Here is a 13543-nt window from a genome sequence, read left to right on the forward strand (position 1 = left end):
ACTTAATCTCCACTTCCTTAACCAGCTACTGCTCTATCCACCTTCATTCTCGCTCTCCTGATACTGAGACCAGGATAGAATGAAACATTTAAAGAGTATATAAGTGTAAGTCAGACCTGAGGAGGGGTACAGAGAAGACCAGGAAACATCCCCCAATTTAGTAACTCCAACAAAAATTCAGCCAAACAACGCTCTACTTGACTCAACCGTTTCTGATATAAATCAGTATAATTAAATAATGGGATGGTTTTTCATATAATTGATATCAGTTCTATTCAAGCAACAAATTTTATTTACATGAATTCATGAGCCACGCTTCAATAACAGGACTGTAAAGGTTGCATACAATTTCAAAACAATAAAATCAAGAAGAAAATCACAGTAGCTACAGCATGACTAAGGTGGCCTTCACTGGTCAGCAGCCATTTATCTTCAGATGACAGATGCTACTGGTGAAAGAGGTTCTCAGATGAATGAAGAATATGGGCAGAGCACTTTGAATTGTGTTCTGAAACAAACTGGCAAAAAATACCACTTGTGAGATGTATTCCATATAGCCAGTCCCAGTTAAAATTTCAGTAGTTGTAGGTTATATTGAATGCACTGCAGTACCTCATAATGCTTTTGTTATTTATTATAAAGATGTTATACTCTGCCTTTCCATACATCATTAAACTAACAACAACAGAGATACAGTGGTGCCCCGCAAGACGGAAAACCCGCTATACGAAAGGGTTTTCCGTTTTGGAGGCGCTTCGCAAAACGAATTTCCCTATGGGCTTCCTTCGCAAGACGAAAGCCCATAGGGAAATCTCTGGGACAGCGGGGAAGCGCAGCGCGTCTTCCCCACTGTCCTCGGACCTCCTCCGAAGCCTGGCGGCGGGGCGGGGACACCTCCTCCTGCCGCCCGGCTTCGGAAGGCTGCTCCGAAGCCTGGCGGGGGGGCGGAGAGACCTTCTCCCCGCGCCAGGCTTCGGAAGGCTGCTCTGAAGCCGGGCGGTGGGGCGGGGACACCGCCTCCCGCCGCCCAGCTTCGGAAGGATGCTCCGAAGCCGGGCGGCGGGGGGGGGGGAACACCTCCTCCCGCCGCCCGGCTTTGGAAGGATGCTCCGAAGCCGGGCGGCGGGGCGGGGACACCTCCTCCCGCCGCCCGGCTTCGGAAGGCTGCTCCGAAGCCTGGCGGGGGGGGCGGAGAGACCTTCTCCCCGCGCCAGGCTTCGGAAGGCTGCTCCGAAGCCTGGCGGGGGGGCGGAGACCTCCTCCCGCCGCCAGGCTTCGGAGCAGCCTTCCGAAGCCTGGCGGGGGGGGGCGGAGAGGTTTTTTAAAAACCCCGGGACAGCGGGTTTAAAATCGCCCCGGGCGGCGCGTTTCTCCGCTGTCCCAGAGGGCTTTTGAAGGCAGGCGGGGGGGGGGAGCAAAGACTTTTGCCCCCCGCCCGCCTTCAGAAGAGGTCCAGGACCTCTTCTGAAGGCAGGCGGGGGGCGAAAGTCTTTGCTCCCCCCCCCCGCCTGCCTTCAAAAGCCCTCTGGGACAGCGGAGAAACGCGCTGCGTTTCTCCGCTCTCCCGGGAAGGCAGGCAGGGGGGAGCAAAGACTTTCGCCCCCCGGGGGGCAAAAGTCTTTGCTCCCTCCTGCCTGCCTGTCCCGGAGGGCTTTTGAAGGCAGGTGGGGGGGGGGAGCAAAGACTTTCGCCCCCCGCCCGCCTTCAGAAGAGGTCCAGGACCTCTTCTGAAGGCTGGCGGGGGGCAAAAGCCTTTGTCCCCCCTGCCTGCCTTCCCAGGGGCTTTTAAATCGCCCCGGACAGCGGAGAAGTCCTCCGCTGTCCCAGGGCGATCTTAAAATGCCGCCCGCCAGCATTTTAAGATCGCCCCGGACAGCGGAGAAGCCCTCTGCTGTCCCGGGGTTTTTTAAAATGCTGGGGGTGGAAAGAAAAGCCCTTGTCCCCCCCCCCCCCAGCCTTCAGAAGAGGTCGGGGGACAGACTGTCCCCGGACCTGGTCTGAAGTCGGTTTCCATAGGAACGCATTAATTGATTTTCAATGCATTCCTATGGGAAACCGTGCTTCGCAAGACGAAAAACTCGCAAGAAGAAAAAACTTGCGGAACGAATTAATTTCGTCTTGCGAGGCACCACTGTAAAGATAAGATTACAATGGTTGTTGAACTAGCTTTGTATTATCGTACTTCTTTCTAGAACAAAATAGATTCAAAGATTCATAGGATTGTAGAGTTGGAAGGGACCGGGGGTGATCTAGTCCAACCCCCTGCAATACAGGAATCTTTTGCCTAATTTGGGTCTCGAACCCATGACCCTGAAATGAAGAGTCTCATGCTCTACATCTTTGCACTCTTTGGCTGCCGAAGATGAGCGGTGTTTCGAATCTATCGGTCTGTACTTCTCTATAGCATAAAAATATCCTGGGCATTATAAAGAGGTACAATTGAGAGCCTCTGCCAATATGTAATGAATATGTGCAATATTCATTACATATTCAACAGAATTCTTAAAGCGTTACCATGGTAAAGTGTTATTTAGTTCAGAATCATGGTCATGAAATTTAAACCAGGGTAGGTATTATTCAAGAAAAGTGTGCTATACAAATTTTCAACTCTTCTCATTCTAAATCCTGGAGATTTGTAACAATAAGAAGACATCCTATTAAAATCAGTTTTACAGCATCTATAAAGCCCAAAGGAGGTTAAGCCCTATTTCAACAACTTCCAACTGCAATTCAGGACACTTTGTTACCACTTCCACACATACATGGTTTGAATTACTAGCTTATGTATGTTTCTCCAAAACAACATTTCAGCAAAAGAGGTCATGAATAAATGTGGGCATACAATAAGCAAGACTATTTCCTTTGATATAAAACTTAAGAGAGTCCATGCAAGGATTTATAGAAGCAATAAATGCTCCATATCTTCTGCCAATATGAAGACTGGGGGCGGGGCGGAGGCGGGTTCCTACTAATTGTGTAAGGAATCCCCCAAAGCTAGGTCATCAAGACAGAATAAAGTATTGATGGAGAAAGAAATCAGGAAGAATCCAGTAGATAGGTGCTGTAATAATAAATTACTACAATTGCTTTCAAACTGACTACGTAAATGCATTTTCAGGTTGCACAGATAAACATTCTTGAAATCTTAATCAATCTTGAAGTTTACCACTTATCTGGTTCCGCCACCCCTCCCCCCGGTAAAATTGTGTAAAATGGGGAGCACCCTCTAAAAAGCCTCTAAATACCCAATTCAAAATATCTAAAGTTGAAGCTCTGGGGCTGGCTGGAGGATGTACTGGAAGGCGGCTACGCTGCCCCTCTACCCCACGCATCAGCTGTTACACAGGGATGCTGAGCAACCTAAACAAAGCCCTGCAACATGTCAGGTCTCTTCGGGGCTTCCTCCACCTTCACTGACATCCTCTTTGGGCTCCAGGAAGGGTCTCGTCGTGAGCCACAAGGACTCTCCCGATCTTTCCACGCAATTTCCTAATATGATTCTCTTTATTTCCTGGTGCCGCGCATGGTTGAGTAGAACACATGATGGCCGTACAAGAGACACATGAGTTGCAGCAATATACATTATGAAAGGATTTTGAAGTTCCAAGTCTCTTTCCTGTATTTCTCTTTTACCCTTCAAGTATTTTTGAACCAAATCAATTTTGATCAACTGCTACAGTCACTTTTGTGTGTTTATAGAATGACATAATTAGCGGCAGAATAATACAGCACTGAATTCTCAACTATCTCTGGAGAATGGATTCTTAATTATTTCTCTAGGCACTCAAGTGAGACTGCTACCTGGAAGATTTTTATTGCATAAGATGTTCCATCCAGATTCATATATAAACAGTTTTACTCTAAGGGAATGTGTAAGAACCACGATGATAAACAGTACAGCTCTCCCTTACACTGTGCAAACTTGATTGTATCATTATCAGATACTGAAACCTTTTCACAGGTCGGAATGGGCACTTTCCTAAGACCACCAAGTACCGTATTTTTCGCACCATAGGGCGCACCGGACCATAGGGCGCACCCAGTTTTTAGGGGGGGAAATCAAGAAAAAAATTCCCCCCCCCAGCCCCAAAGAGCAGCGTACAGGGTGCGCACAACCTCTCCCTGCCGGAGGGGTTGCGAGCAGCTATGGAGCAAGCCAAGTTTTGGCTTCCCCTTTAGCCCCATGCAGCCTCTCCTTGCCGGGAGACGCTGCACAGGGCTAAAGAAGCCATAGCCCCATGCAGCCTCTCCTTGCGGAGGGGTTGCGCGCAGCTATGGAAGAAGGCAAGGCAGCGAGCGGGATGGATCCCGCTCGCTGTTTTGCCTTCCCCTTTAGCCCCGCGCAGCCTCTCCTTGCGGAGGGGTTGCGCGCGGCTATGGAAGAAGGCAAGGCAGCGAGCGGGATGGATCCCGCTCGCTGTTTTGCCTTCCCCTTTAGCCCCGCGCAGCCTCTCCTTGCGGAGGGGTTGCGCGCGGCTATGGAAGAAGGCAAGGCAGCGAGCGGGATGGATCCCGCTCGCTGTTTTGCCTTCTCCTTTAGCCCCGCGCAGCCTCTCCTTGCCGGGAGATGCTGCGCAGGGCTTTCCTGGCTTTTCTGGGAGGTGGGGGAATTCCCCCACCTCCCGCAAAACCGGCAGAAGCCGCGCGCACTTTAAAAGGGCTGCACGGCTTCTTCTGGCTTTCCTGGGAGGTGGGGGGATTCCCTCACCTCTCGCAAAAGCCCGCAGAAGCCGTGAGCTCTTTAAAGGGGCTGCGCGGCTTCTCCTGGCTTTTCTGGGAGGTGGGGGAATTCCCCCACCTCCCGCAAAACCGGCAGAAGCCGCGTGCACTTTAAAAGGGCTGCACGGCTTCTCCTGGCTTTCCTGGGAGGTGGGAGAAGGGACTGATGTGGCCAGTCAGTCCCTTCTCCCTCCTGTGGAAAAGCCCGCAAGAGCGCACGGAGCTTGTGTGCGGCTCTTGGGGGCTTTTCCCGCCTGCCTCCCCCCCTGCATTCGCTCCATAGGACGCACACACATTTTCCCTTGCTTTTTAGGAGGGAAAAAGTGCGTCCTATGGTGCGAAAAATACGGTATGTGATGTGAGTCTCTGAGATACTTTTGTAAGAAAAGCAACCAATATGTTTAACTAATTATATATTGTGCATTTTGAATATGAGAAGGGAGAGAAGCCCAGAAAGAGCCTCAATTATTGCTATATTGTTACAAAATATTTCAGATGCATACTCCACATGTAAATACTATAAATTAGAACAGTATCTCCTTCTGAAGATGAAGGCACTGAATGCAACATTATAATGTGACTGCAATTCAACATCTGTTGCCTGAGGGGATATCCATGAGAAGAGAAATGCTTTCCCATTATCTTCACCCAGTTTGCAAGAGATGTAGGAAGTGTGGTGCCACTGATAGATCAGGCCAAAGTACAAGTCATACTGATCATCATCCTGAATGGAAGATAATGCTAAAAAGAAATGGCTTATGAAATACATAGCCCACCTAGTTTTCAGTATCATGAGTATATTTTAATAAAGCTATTAAATGTGTGGAAAAATATGTTTTCAAGTACAGTGTGTCTCTAGAAATTCTAGTTAAGTACAAAACACCTAGAAAACACCTGCTCAGTTTTACGGAGTGTAAAGATGTGTGTTCTAAAAGGAGTCTTTAAATCAGAGTTACATTCACAATTTACAGGCTTAGACAGATTTATGGGCAGCATACACTATTTCTACAATCTCTGCATGAACAGTTAATTTTACAAAATTTGATGAGATCCCACTATCTATTGTTGGCATTTCTAATCGGTACATTCTGAAGTAATACATATAAGTGGAATGAACCAAAAATTCACATTAATTCCATTATTTATAATGCAGACTTCACCTTGCAATTTCAATTTAGTTGTACAACATGGCTGCATAAGGCGAAGGTGGGGAACCGCTGACCCTCTAGATTTTGCTGAACTACAACTCTCATCAGCCCTAGCAAGCATGATCAGTGGCTATGGATGATGGGACTTGTAGTTCTGCAACATCTGGAGGGCCAAAGGTTCCCCACACCTGGCCTAAGATAATACCTGCGACATTTCAAAGTCCTCCAAATCAAATACTTCAAGGTAAGAAGTATTACAGGCAATATCCAACTAAGTCATACTGTGAGTACACCAACTGAAATCAACGGACAAGTTACTTAAATCCACAAATTCCTATGGGTCTACTCCAAATATGACTAACAGCAGATATTACCCTGTAGAGCAAACTTTGAATTTTAGAAGGATACTTTACTTATGGTCAATGTCTGCTTCGTTGCCAAGTGCCAATTCCCACTGCAAAATATGCCATTCAATACTTTGAGATATACCTCTGTTCATTTAGTTATATACCTGTAGTACACTCAATGAATGGGGTACTGGAGGCTTATCTCCAAGTAATGTGGAACTCCTAAATTTGGAAGCAACAAATGTCATTTCACCTTACACTGTTACTTTACAACGTAACAGTGGAAACCAAAGAACAGCACCAATGCTCTAAGTGGATATGAAGGTCCCACCATCCAAAAATTCACTTATCTCCACGAAACTCTACTATAAGCTCTGCAGTCACTTATACCAACAGCTTATTTTCTTAGTTCCTTGTTTGTTTGTGCTTTGCTGGTTTGAGGCAGCCATTTTCCAGCAGAAACTATGGAGGGAGGGGTGAAATTAATGAAGAACCAAAACAAAGTACATATTTTATTGGCATCAACACCTAATGACACCCCTCTTTTCATGTTCTTTCCCTTTCTTGCAAATACAGCTTTTAAAAATGTAACTTCTTCCAAAATCACAAATGTGCAGGCAAAATTAAAATAAATCAATTTATAAGCTCTATTCAATAAGAATGCAAAAAGTCTTAACCTGTTAAGCCAAATCTAGCATTAATATTTTGTGCACCATATGCCACAGTAGTTACTGTTTTCTTTATTCAGAGTGGCAGATCATATCAACCCATTTTTTAAAAATCACCTCAAAACCAGAACCACTGCAGAAGATAGGTATATTCATCACCATTGTGACTTAAGTTGAGCTGGTATCTTAAAATTCAAACATACACAATCCAGTAATTTAAAGCTCCAACATAACTGAATGATTCTGAGTATATATGATTGCATATATGATCAAACACATTTTAATTGTGTTTTGAGACACCCTGAATGCCTAATATTGAGGCAAAAAATAGAAATGCTTTAATAAATATATATTTTATTGTGGGGGGTCGAAGCTCCCGCAATCCCTAGGAGCTGACTTCCATGACACAGGCAGAAACCTGTGTCCACACTGGGTAGTTGAAGTGTCAATCACCATACAAGCAGAAAATCCCAACACCCATCTGCTGCCCCTTGCCAGTTCTAAGGTGGAGAAGGACAGCATGAGTACTTCAATTTATCATTGACCCTATCCTGTGTTCTGAAGATGCTGTCTAAAATCAGGGACCATACCACCAAGGCCATCCAAAATTGGTTGACCCTCTATGAAGGAAAATAACTGCAAGTTAACTTGGTAAAGAATAATACACTGTACAACAACAATGAACGCAGAAAAGAAGATGGTTTAAGAAAATGCTGCCCAGTAAATTTTAGCAGCAGTCTTAGGTTATCTACTGCTGAACACTTCAGACCTGAAACAAGCAAAAACTAAAAGCTGGCACAGCCAGCTACATAATACCATCACTGAAGTTTGAGCTATGGTAAACAACAGTGTAGACAAACAATATAGCAAAATATTGTGGCATTGATACATATAATCTACTATGTATAAAAACTGGAGTACTGTTTGAAACAAGATGACTTTTTAGAAGTATAACTTATACATACCTTCCAGTAGTCAGATTGTAAACTGTAGTACCTCTGGTATGCAGATAATGCTGCAATAGAAAGAATATTTTTTAGAAAACAAACTCAAAATTTTAGTCGTTATAACAAGGTTATTTGCTGACTCCAGATATAATGATAAACCTTGATCAACATAGTTAACAGGACAAGATCTAACCATGGGAAGTGGTCTTCCTCCTCCCACCCCTCTTCTCTGGAGCACAAAGTCCTCTTTCCTGGTTATCTGTGTTTTAGGAAAAATGTTCACCAGGTTTTCTCTTTAATCAAGGTCCAAAAACCATGGGTTAATGCTAAGTTCCATCTTTGGTTAAATGGAGACTCTGATTATCAGTGCCAGTTAAATGCTTTACTACACTTAAAGGGGGTATTCATTCCCAAAACAGGAAAGGGGAGTGTTTATTTCTACAATGGGTTTCAATAGACAATCCTAAGCATGTTTACTCAGAAGTAAGTTCCATTGTGTTCAATGGAATCTTGAATGAAAGAAAATATGTCTGCAGCAGTCCAATGTAGATCGCAACCTCACCCAAACATGTTATTTAACAGATATTTACAGTGATAAAGCCACAACACATCAGCCTAAAATCTTAAATCAAAACTGAATTGCTAGGAATAATAGAAGGATAAATGAAGAGTAGCTGTTTTTATGTACTGCCATAATTTAGGAGTTTGATTCAACACATACACACATTCTCAAAACTGGTTGCATACTTATACTCTGAGCAAAATAACCACACAATATAAACAGTGTTGATAGTTCTTTTACTTTCCTATCAGTATTTTTTTATTGCTCATCATTTCTACACAGTCATTATGAAGCACATTATGTCTCCTAGCTCAAGTCATCTGATGAAATTAACTCTTGTTAGTTGAAAGTCATAACATTAAATTGCATTTACTCGAACTATTTGGTGAGGATAGTTTTCAATCGAAATCTGTTCATCATGACACAGGTATCTAGGATATCTAAATCCCTCCATCCATACTCATAATGTTAGGGGAAACCCAAATGCTTTCCTTTCCTTTATTTTTTAAAGAGCATAGTTGAAGTACTTTTCAAAAGCCAAGAATTTACGTATATAACAATCTGAATAGAATACAATCTATATGAAATGGATTTTTAAAAATGAAATTAGGCCTAAATTGGTTGCTTTAAAATAATTGTTTTTTAGACTTACAGTTATTGTTTTGGGGAATAATAAAGGAAAAATAGAACAAATTCTTACAGGCAATATCCAACCAAATATTCAGAGTAGACACATTTAAAATGATAAACTTAAGTTACTGTAATGAATGTTAGGCATCATCCTACATGACTAAAATAATACATCTTAAGAAGGAAATGGACACAAAATGTTAATTGAATAATTAGAATCTGTCTAGGTGTGGGGGAACCTCTGGCTTATGCAATGAATTTGGACCGAAAGGTCTTCCCATTTGACCTGCATTTGGTCATTTCCCACAAAGCAAAACCATCTGTATCACTTCTGAGATCATATGTGACATCAGGTGTCAGAAAGCAGGACTGGATTCCCTATTCATCAGCTGATGCATGGGAAATTAACTCTTCCTTGGTTCAGGTGCCCAGGTGGTGAACTCTCTCACGCACACAAACCTTGCAGAAAACAGAATTTAACTCCAGCGCCCATTAGCTAATGGGTGGGGTCTCAATCCTGTTGTCACTATCAATTCTCACCTTGCTGGGCAACTCTGACAGGTGGGTGATAACCACTTGACATCATTATGACATCAGAAAGTTGAAAAGTGGGTAGTCCTGCCACCTGTCAAAGTTGGTTCACAAGGTGGGGAGAGATAAAAGATCTGGCTCACTGGACCAAACAAGTTCTCTACTGCTGGATTAAGGGATTTGTCTATTATTATGAAACAGCAAGAATACAAAAGACAAACCTAAAACCGTAGCTAGAGTTTATGCAAGTACCTCACACTGCTTCTCATACACAATTTACACTATTCAAGATATTAATGGTGTATCTATACCACAGACAAACTAACTGAATAGTAATTCACTACAGCAAGGAAATCCTTGGAAATGTAATAAGACTAAGAATCATTACTTTTCTACATCTTCCAGAATTCTTTGGGGGATGCCTGACAGTTGATAATGCAATTCTTTTCATGTAGATAACTCATGAGAGGTCACAGAATCATGTATTTCATAATCTTCTGTGGGGAACCTAACTGAATTTCAGCAAATATAAAAAGGAAATTATATACATGAAATCCAAAATTACCAACAGCCTGTGGATTATTCTTGGCTAACTCATGTTGCAATAATTCACATATGAAGGAAAGGCAGTTCTCAAGTTCTCATTGTATTCTAGCATGTCCAAGAAACAGAACCAAGGTTCAGTTATATATATAAGCATTGGTAGATAAGCAGGTAAAGTCCTCATTCGAATAGTTGCTTTGATGTCCCCCTTAGCAATCTCCATAGAATGGCAGCCATTCACTTGACTGCCCAATATTGCACTTGTGGACATTTTTCTGGTGGTGAGAAAAACAATCTTTGTTCAACACTGGTTGATCATTGCTTACTGACAGGGATCTCTAAAGGAAGCATTATGCCTGTGGATTTGCTAGTATCATTCCCCTGATCAGCAAAGTGCTACCACATATGAGCATTTTTAATGCTAAATGGACTTAAGAAAAGTCAGAAATGATTCCCTGTTGTCCTAGGACAAGAGAACCTACAGCTTAGCAATCTCAAGTCTTTCATACAGGGAAACTGGGAAAAGGAGTTGGGTTCCACATGCGCAATTGGATGTTTCTCAGGATGAACAGTGGCAGATTAAAGCTTCAAGAATGTGCAAGTAAAGAGAGCAGGGCTGATGGGGGAGGAAAGCCTTCTGTTCAGCCTGAATACACAATGAGGGGAGAGAGAGAAAGAGGCATGAAATTTGTGTTAAGTGAGCATTCCATTTCTCCAAACCTTTTAATTATAGTCTGTGTCAGAGTTTTATTTGATAACATAACCTGAAGACTTTTTGTGTGCTTTAAGAATAAAAAGTACATTATGTGTAATAATGCAAGCCTCCATTTCTGAACATGTACAGAGTGTTAAATGCAGTTCTCACAGTGTTGGGAACTGGAAAATATGAGGACAAACAGATCAGAAAGACAGCAGAGAAACTTGGGCAAGTAATAGTTGATTTGACAAGCATAAAATCACAAAATCGTAGACTGCAGAGTTGGAAGGAACCCCAAGGGTAATCTAGTCTAACCTCCTGCAATTCAGGAATCTCAACTAAAACATCTATGACAGGTGGCCGTTCAACTTCTGCTTTAAGACCACCAAGGAAGGAGAGTCCAAAATCTTCCAAAGGAGTTCATTTCACTGTCTGACAGTTCTAATCATTAGAAAGTTCTTCCAGTTGTTGAGTTCGAATCTCCTTTCCTGTAAATTGAATCCAATAGTTTGGGTCCTACCCTCTGGAGCAGGAGAAATCAAGCTTGCTCAATCTTCCATGTGATATCCTTTTAGATATTTGAAGAAGGCTATCATATTCCCTCTTCTCCAGGCTAAACATACCAAACTCCCTCAACAATTCCTCATAAGGCTTGGTTTCTAGACCCTTGATCATCTTGGTCATCCTCTGCAAACATTCCAGTTTGAAAAAACCTTATTAATTTGTGATGTCCGGAACTGGACACAGTACTACAGGTGAGGTCTGACCATGGCAAAATAGAACAGTACTATGACTTCCCTTGATCTGGACACAAGAACTTATGTTAATGCAGCCTAAAATATCATGAGCTTTTTTGGCTGCTGCAACACACTGTTGCATCATTTTGCTTAACATGAGGTCTACAAAGACATCTAGCTCTTTTTCACATGTATTACTGGCAAGCCTTTTCACATGTACTACTGTCCTTCAGCTTATATTTGTGCAGCTAGTTCTTCCTAGATTAGTGTAGAACCTTACATTTCTCCCTATTGAAATTCATTTTGCTAGTTTTGGCCCAGTTCTCTAATATATTAAGGTTGAATCCAAATTCTGTTTTCTACAGTATTAGCCACGCCTCCCAATTTGGTATCATCTGCAAATTTAATGAGCATAGCCTCAAACCCTTCATCCGTCATTTATAAATATGTTGAACAACCATGAGCCCAGGACAGAACCCTGTGACATCCCACTTGTCACTTTTTCCAGGATAATGAGGAACCATTAGGGAACACTCTTTGGGTTTACAAATCCACCTAACAGTTACTTCATCCAGCCCACATTTTACCAGCTTCTCCACAAGAATATCACAGGAGACTTTGTCAAAAGCCTTAGTGAAATCAAGACACTCTATGTTCACAGCATTACCCTGATCCCCCAAGCTTGTAACTCTATCAAGCAAAAGAAATGAGTCATCTGGCATGACTTGCTTTTGAGAAACCCATGCTGGGTCTTAGTAATCACAGCGTCCTTTTCTAAGCGCACATAGACTGACTGTTTAATTATCTGTTCTAGGACCTTTCCCGATATTGACGTCGTTGATCAGTCAGTAGTTACCTGGTACTTCCCCTCCCCCCTTTTAAAGATGGAGACAACATTTGTCCACCTCCGATCTGCAAGGACCTATTCTCAAAGAACACTCAAAGATTATAGACAGAGTATCTGAGATTACACCCACAAGCTCCCTTAGTACTCTTGGGTGCAGCTCATCAGTCCCTGGAGATCTGAATTCATTAAAAGTAGCTAGGAATTCCCTTACCATCTCTTTTCCTATCTTGCACTTCAGGTTCCTCCTTGCATTGTTTATTCTGTTATTTTTGGGCACTGATTTCCTTTTAGTGAGGAAAGAGGCAAAATAGGTGTTGAACAGTTCCACCTCTCTGCTACCCAATAGCATTTCTCCATCTTCTCCATGCAGAGGACCTACTACTTGCTTGTTCTTCCTCTTACTCTGAACACAGCCGGAAAAAAAAATATTTTCAACCTCTCTTGCAAGCCTGAACTCATTTTGAGCTTTGGCCAGTCTGACCTACCTGCAACTGTTGGCTACTCATGTATACTGTTCCTTCATGATTTTCCCTTTCTTCCATTTTTAATATATGCCTGTCTTCAATCTCAGTTCATCTGTAAGCTCCTTATGCAACCACAGTGGTTTCTTTAGATGACCCCCACTCTTCTTTCTTGTTGGAACTGTCTGCATTTGTGCCTTGAATATTTCACCTTTAAAACAACCTCTCATCCATCTTGGATTCCCTTCTTTTTGAGTATTTCTGACCATGGGATCTCACCCAGTAGCTCCCTAAATTTTTTGAAATTGGCCTTCTTAAAGTCCAGAGTGCATGTCCAACTACACTCAAGCTTTCCCTTGCCTCTATATAATAAAGCCCAAGAAGACATAATCATTTCCTCCCAGGGTTCCTAGTTATTACACTTCATCAATCAGTTCTACCCTGTTGGTGAGAACCAAGTCCATGATCCCTTTGTTGCTTTTTCCAACTTCTGAGAAACGAAATCGTCAGTTAAGCAATTGATCGTGAGTCCTAAGTCAATGCAATCTTCAACTATTGTGCTGAGACTGGCCAAACTATATTCAAACATAACCAATTATTAAAAGCATTATTAATTTATTTTCTAAAGTATTTCTAAGCCACCTGTCCTTCCTCATATTGATCGCAGGGTGGAGTACCACAAAAACAAAGCCACAGTACAATTTAA

General features: G+C 42.7%; 1 protein-coding gene across 4 annotated transcripts in view; it reads right to left on the reverse strand.

Annotated features, from left to right (window-relative positions):
* The window catches only part of KDM6A (lysine demethylase 6A), a 106348-nt gene that overhangs the window by 64755 nt on the left and 28050 nt on the right, over nt 1-13543 (reverse strand). For all 4 annotated transcript variants that reach the window (XM_077927375.1, XM_028727332.2, XM_028727331.2 and 1 more), the window contains exon 4: nt 7848-7897. In XM_077927375.1, coding sequence (XP_077783501.1) covers nt 7848-7897 — 50 coding nt within the window. The remainder of the gene's footprint in view (nt 1-7847; nt 7898-13543) is intronic.

The sequence above is a fragment of the Podarcis muralis genome, chromosome 4, assembly GCF_964188315.1.
Source record: "Podarcis muralis chromosome 4, rPodMur119.hap1.1, whole genome shotgun sequence".
NCBI lineage: Eukaryota > Metazoa > Chordata > Lepidosauria > Squamata > Lacertidae > Podarcis > Podarcis muralis.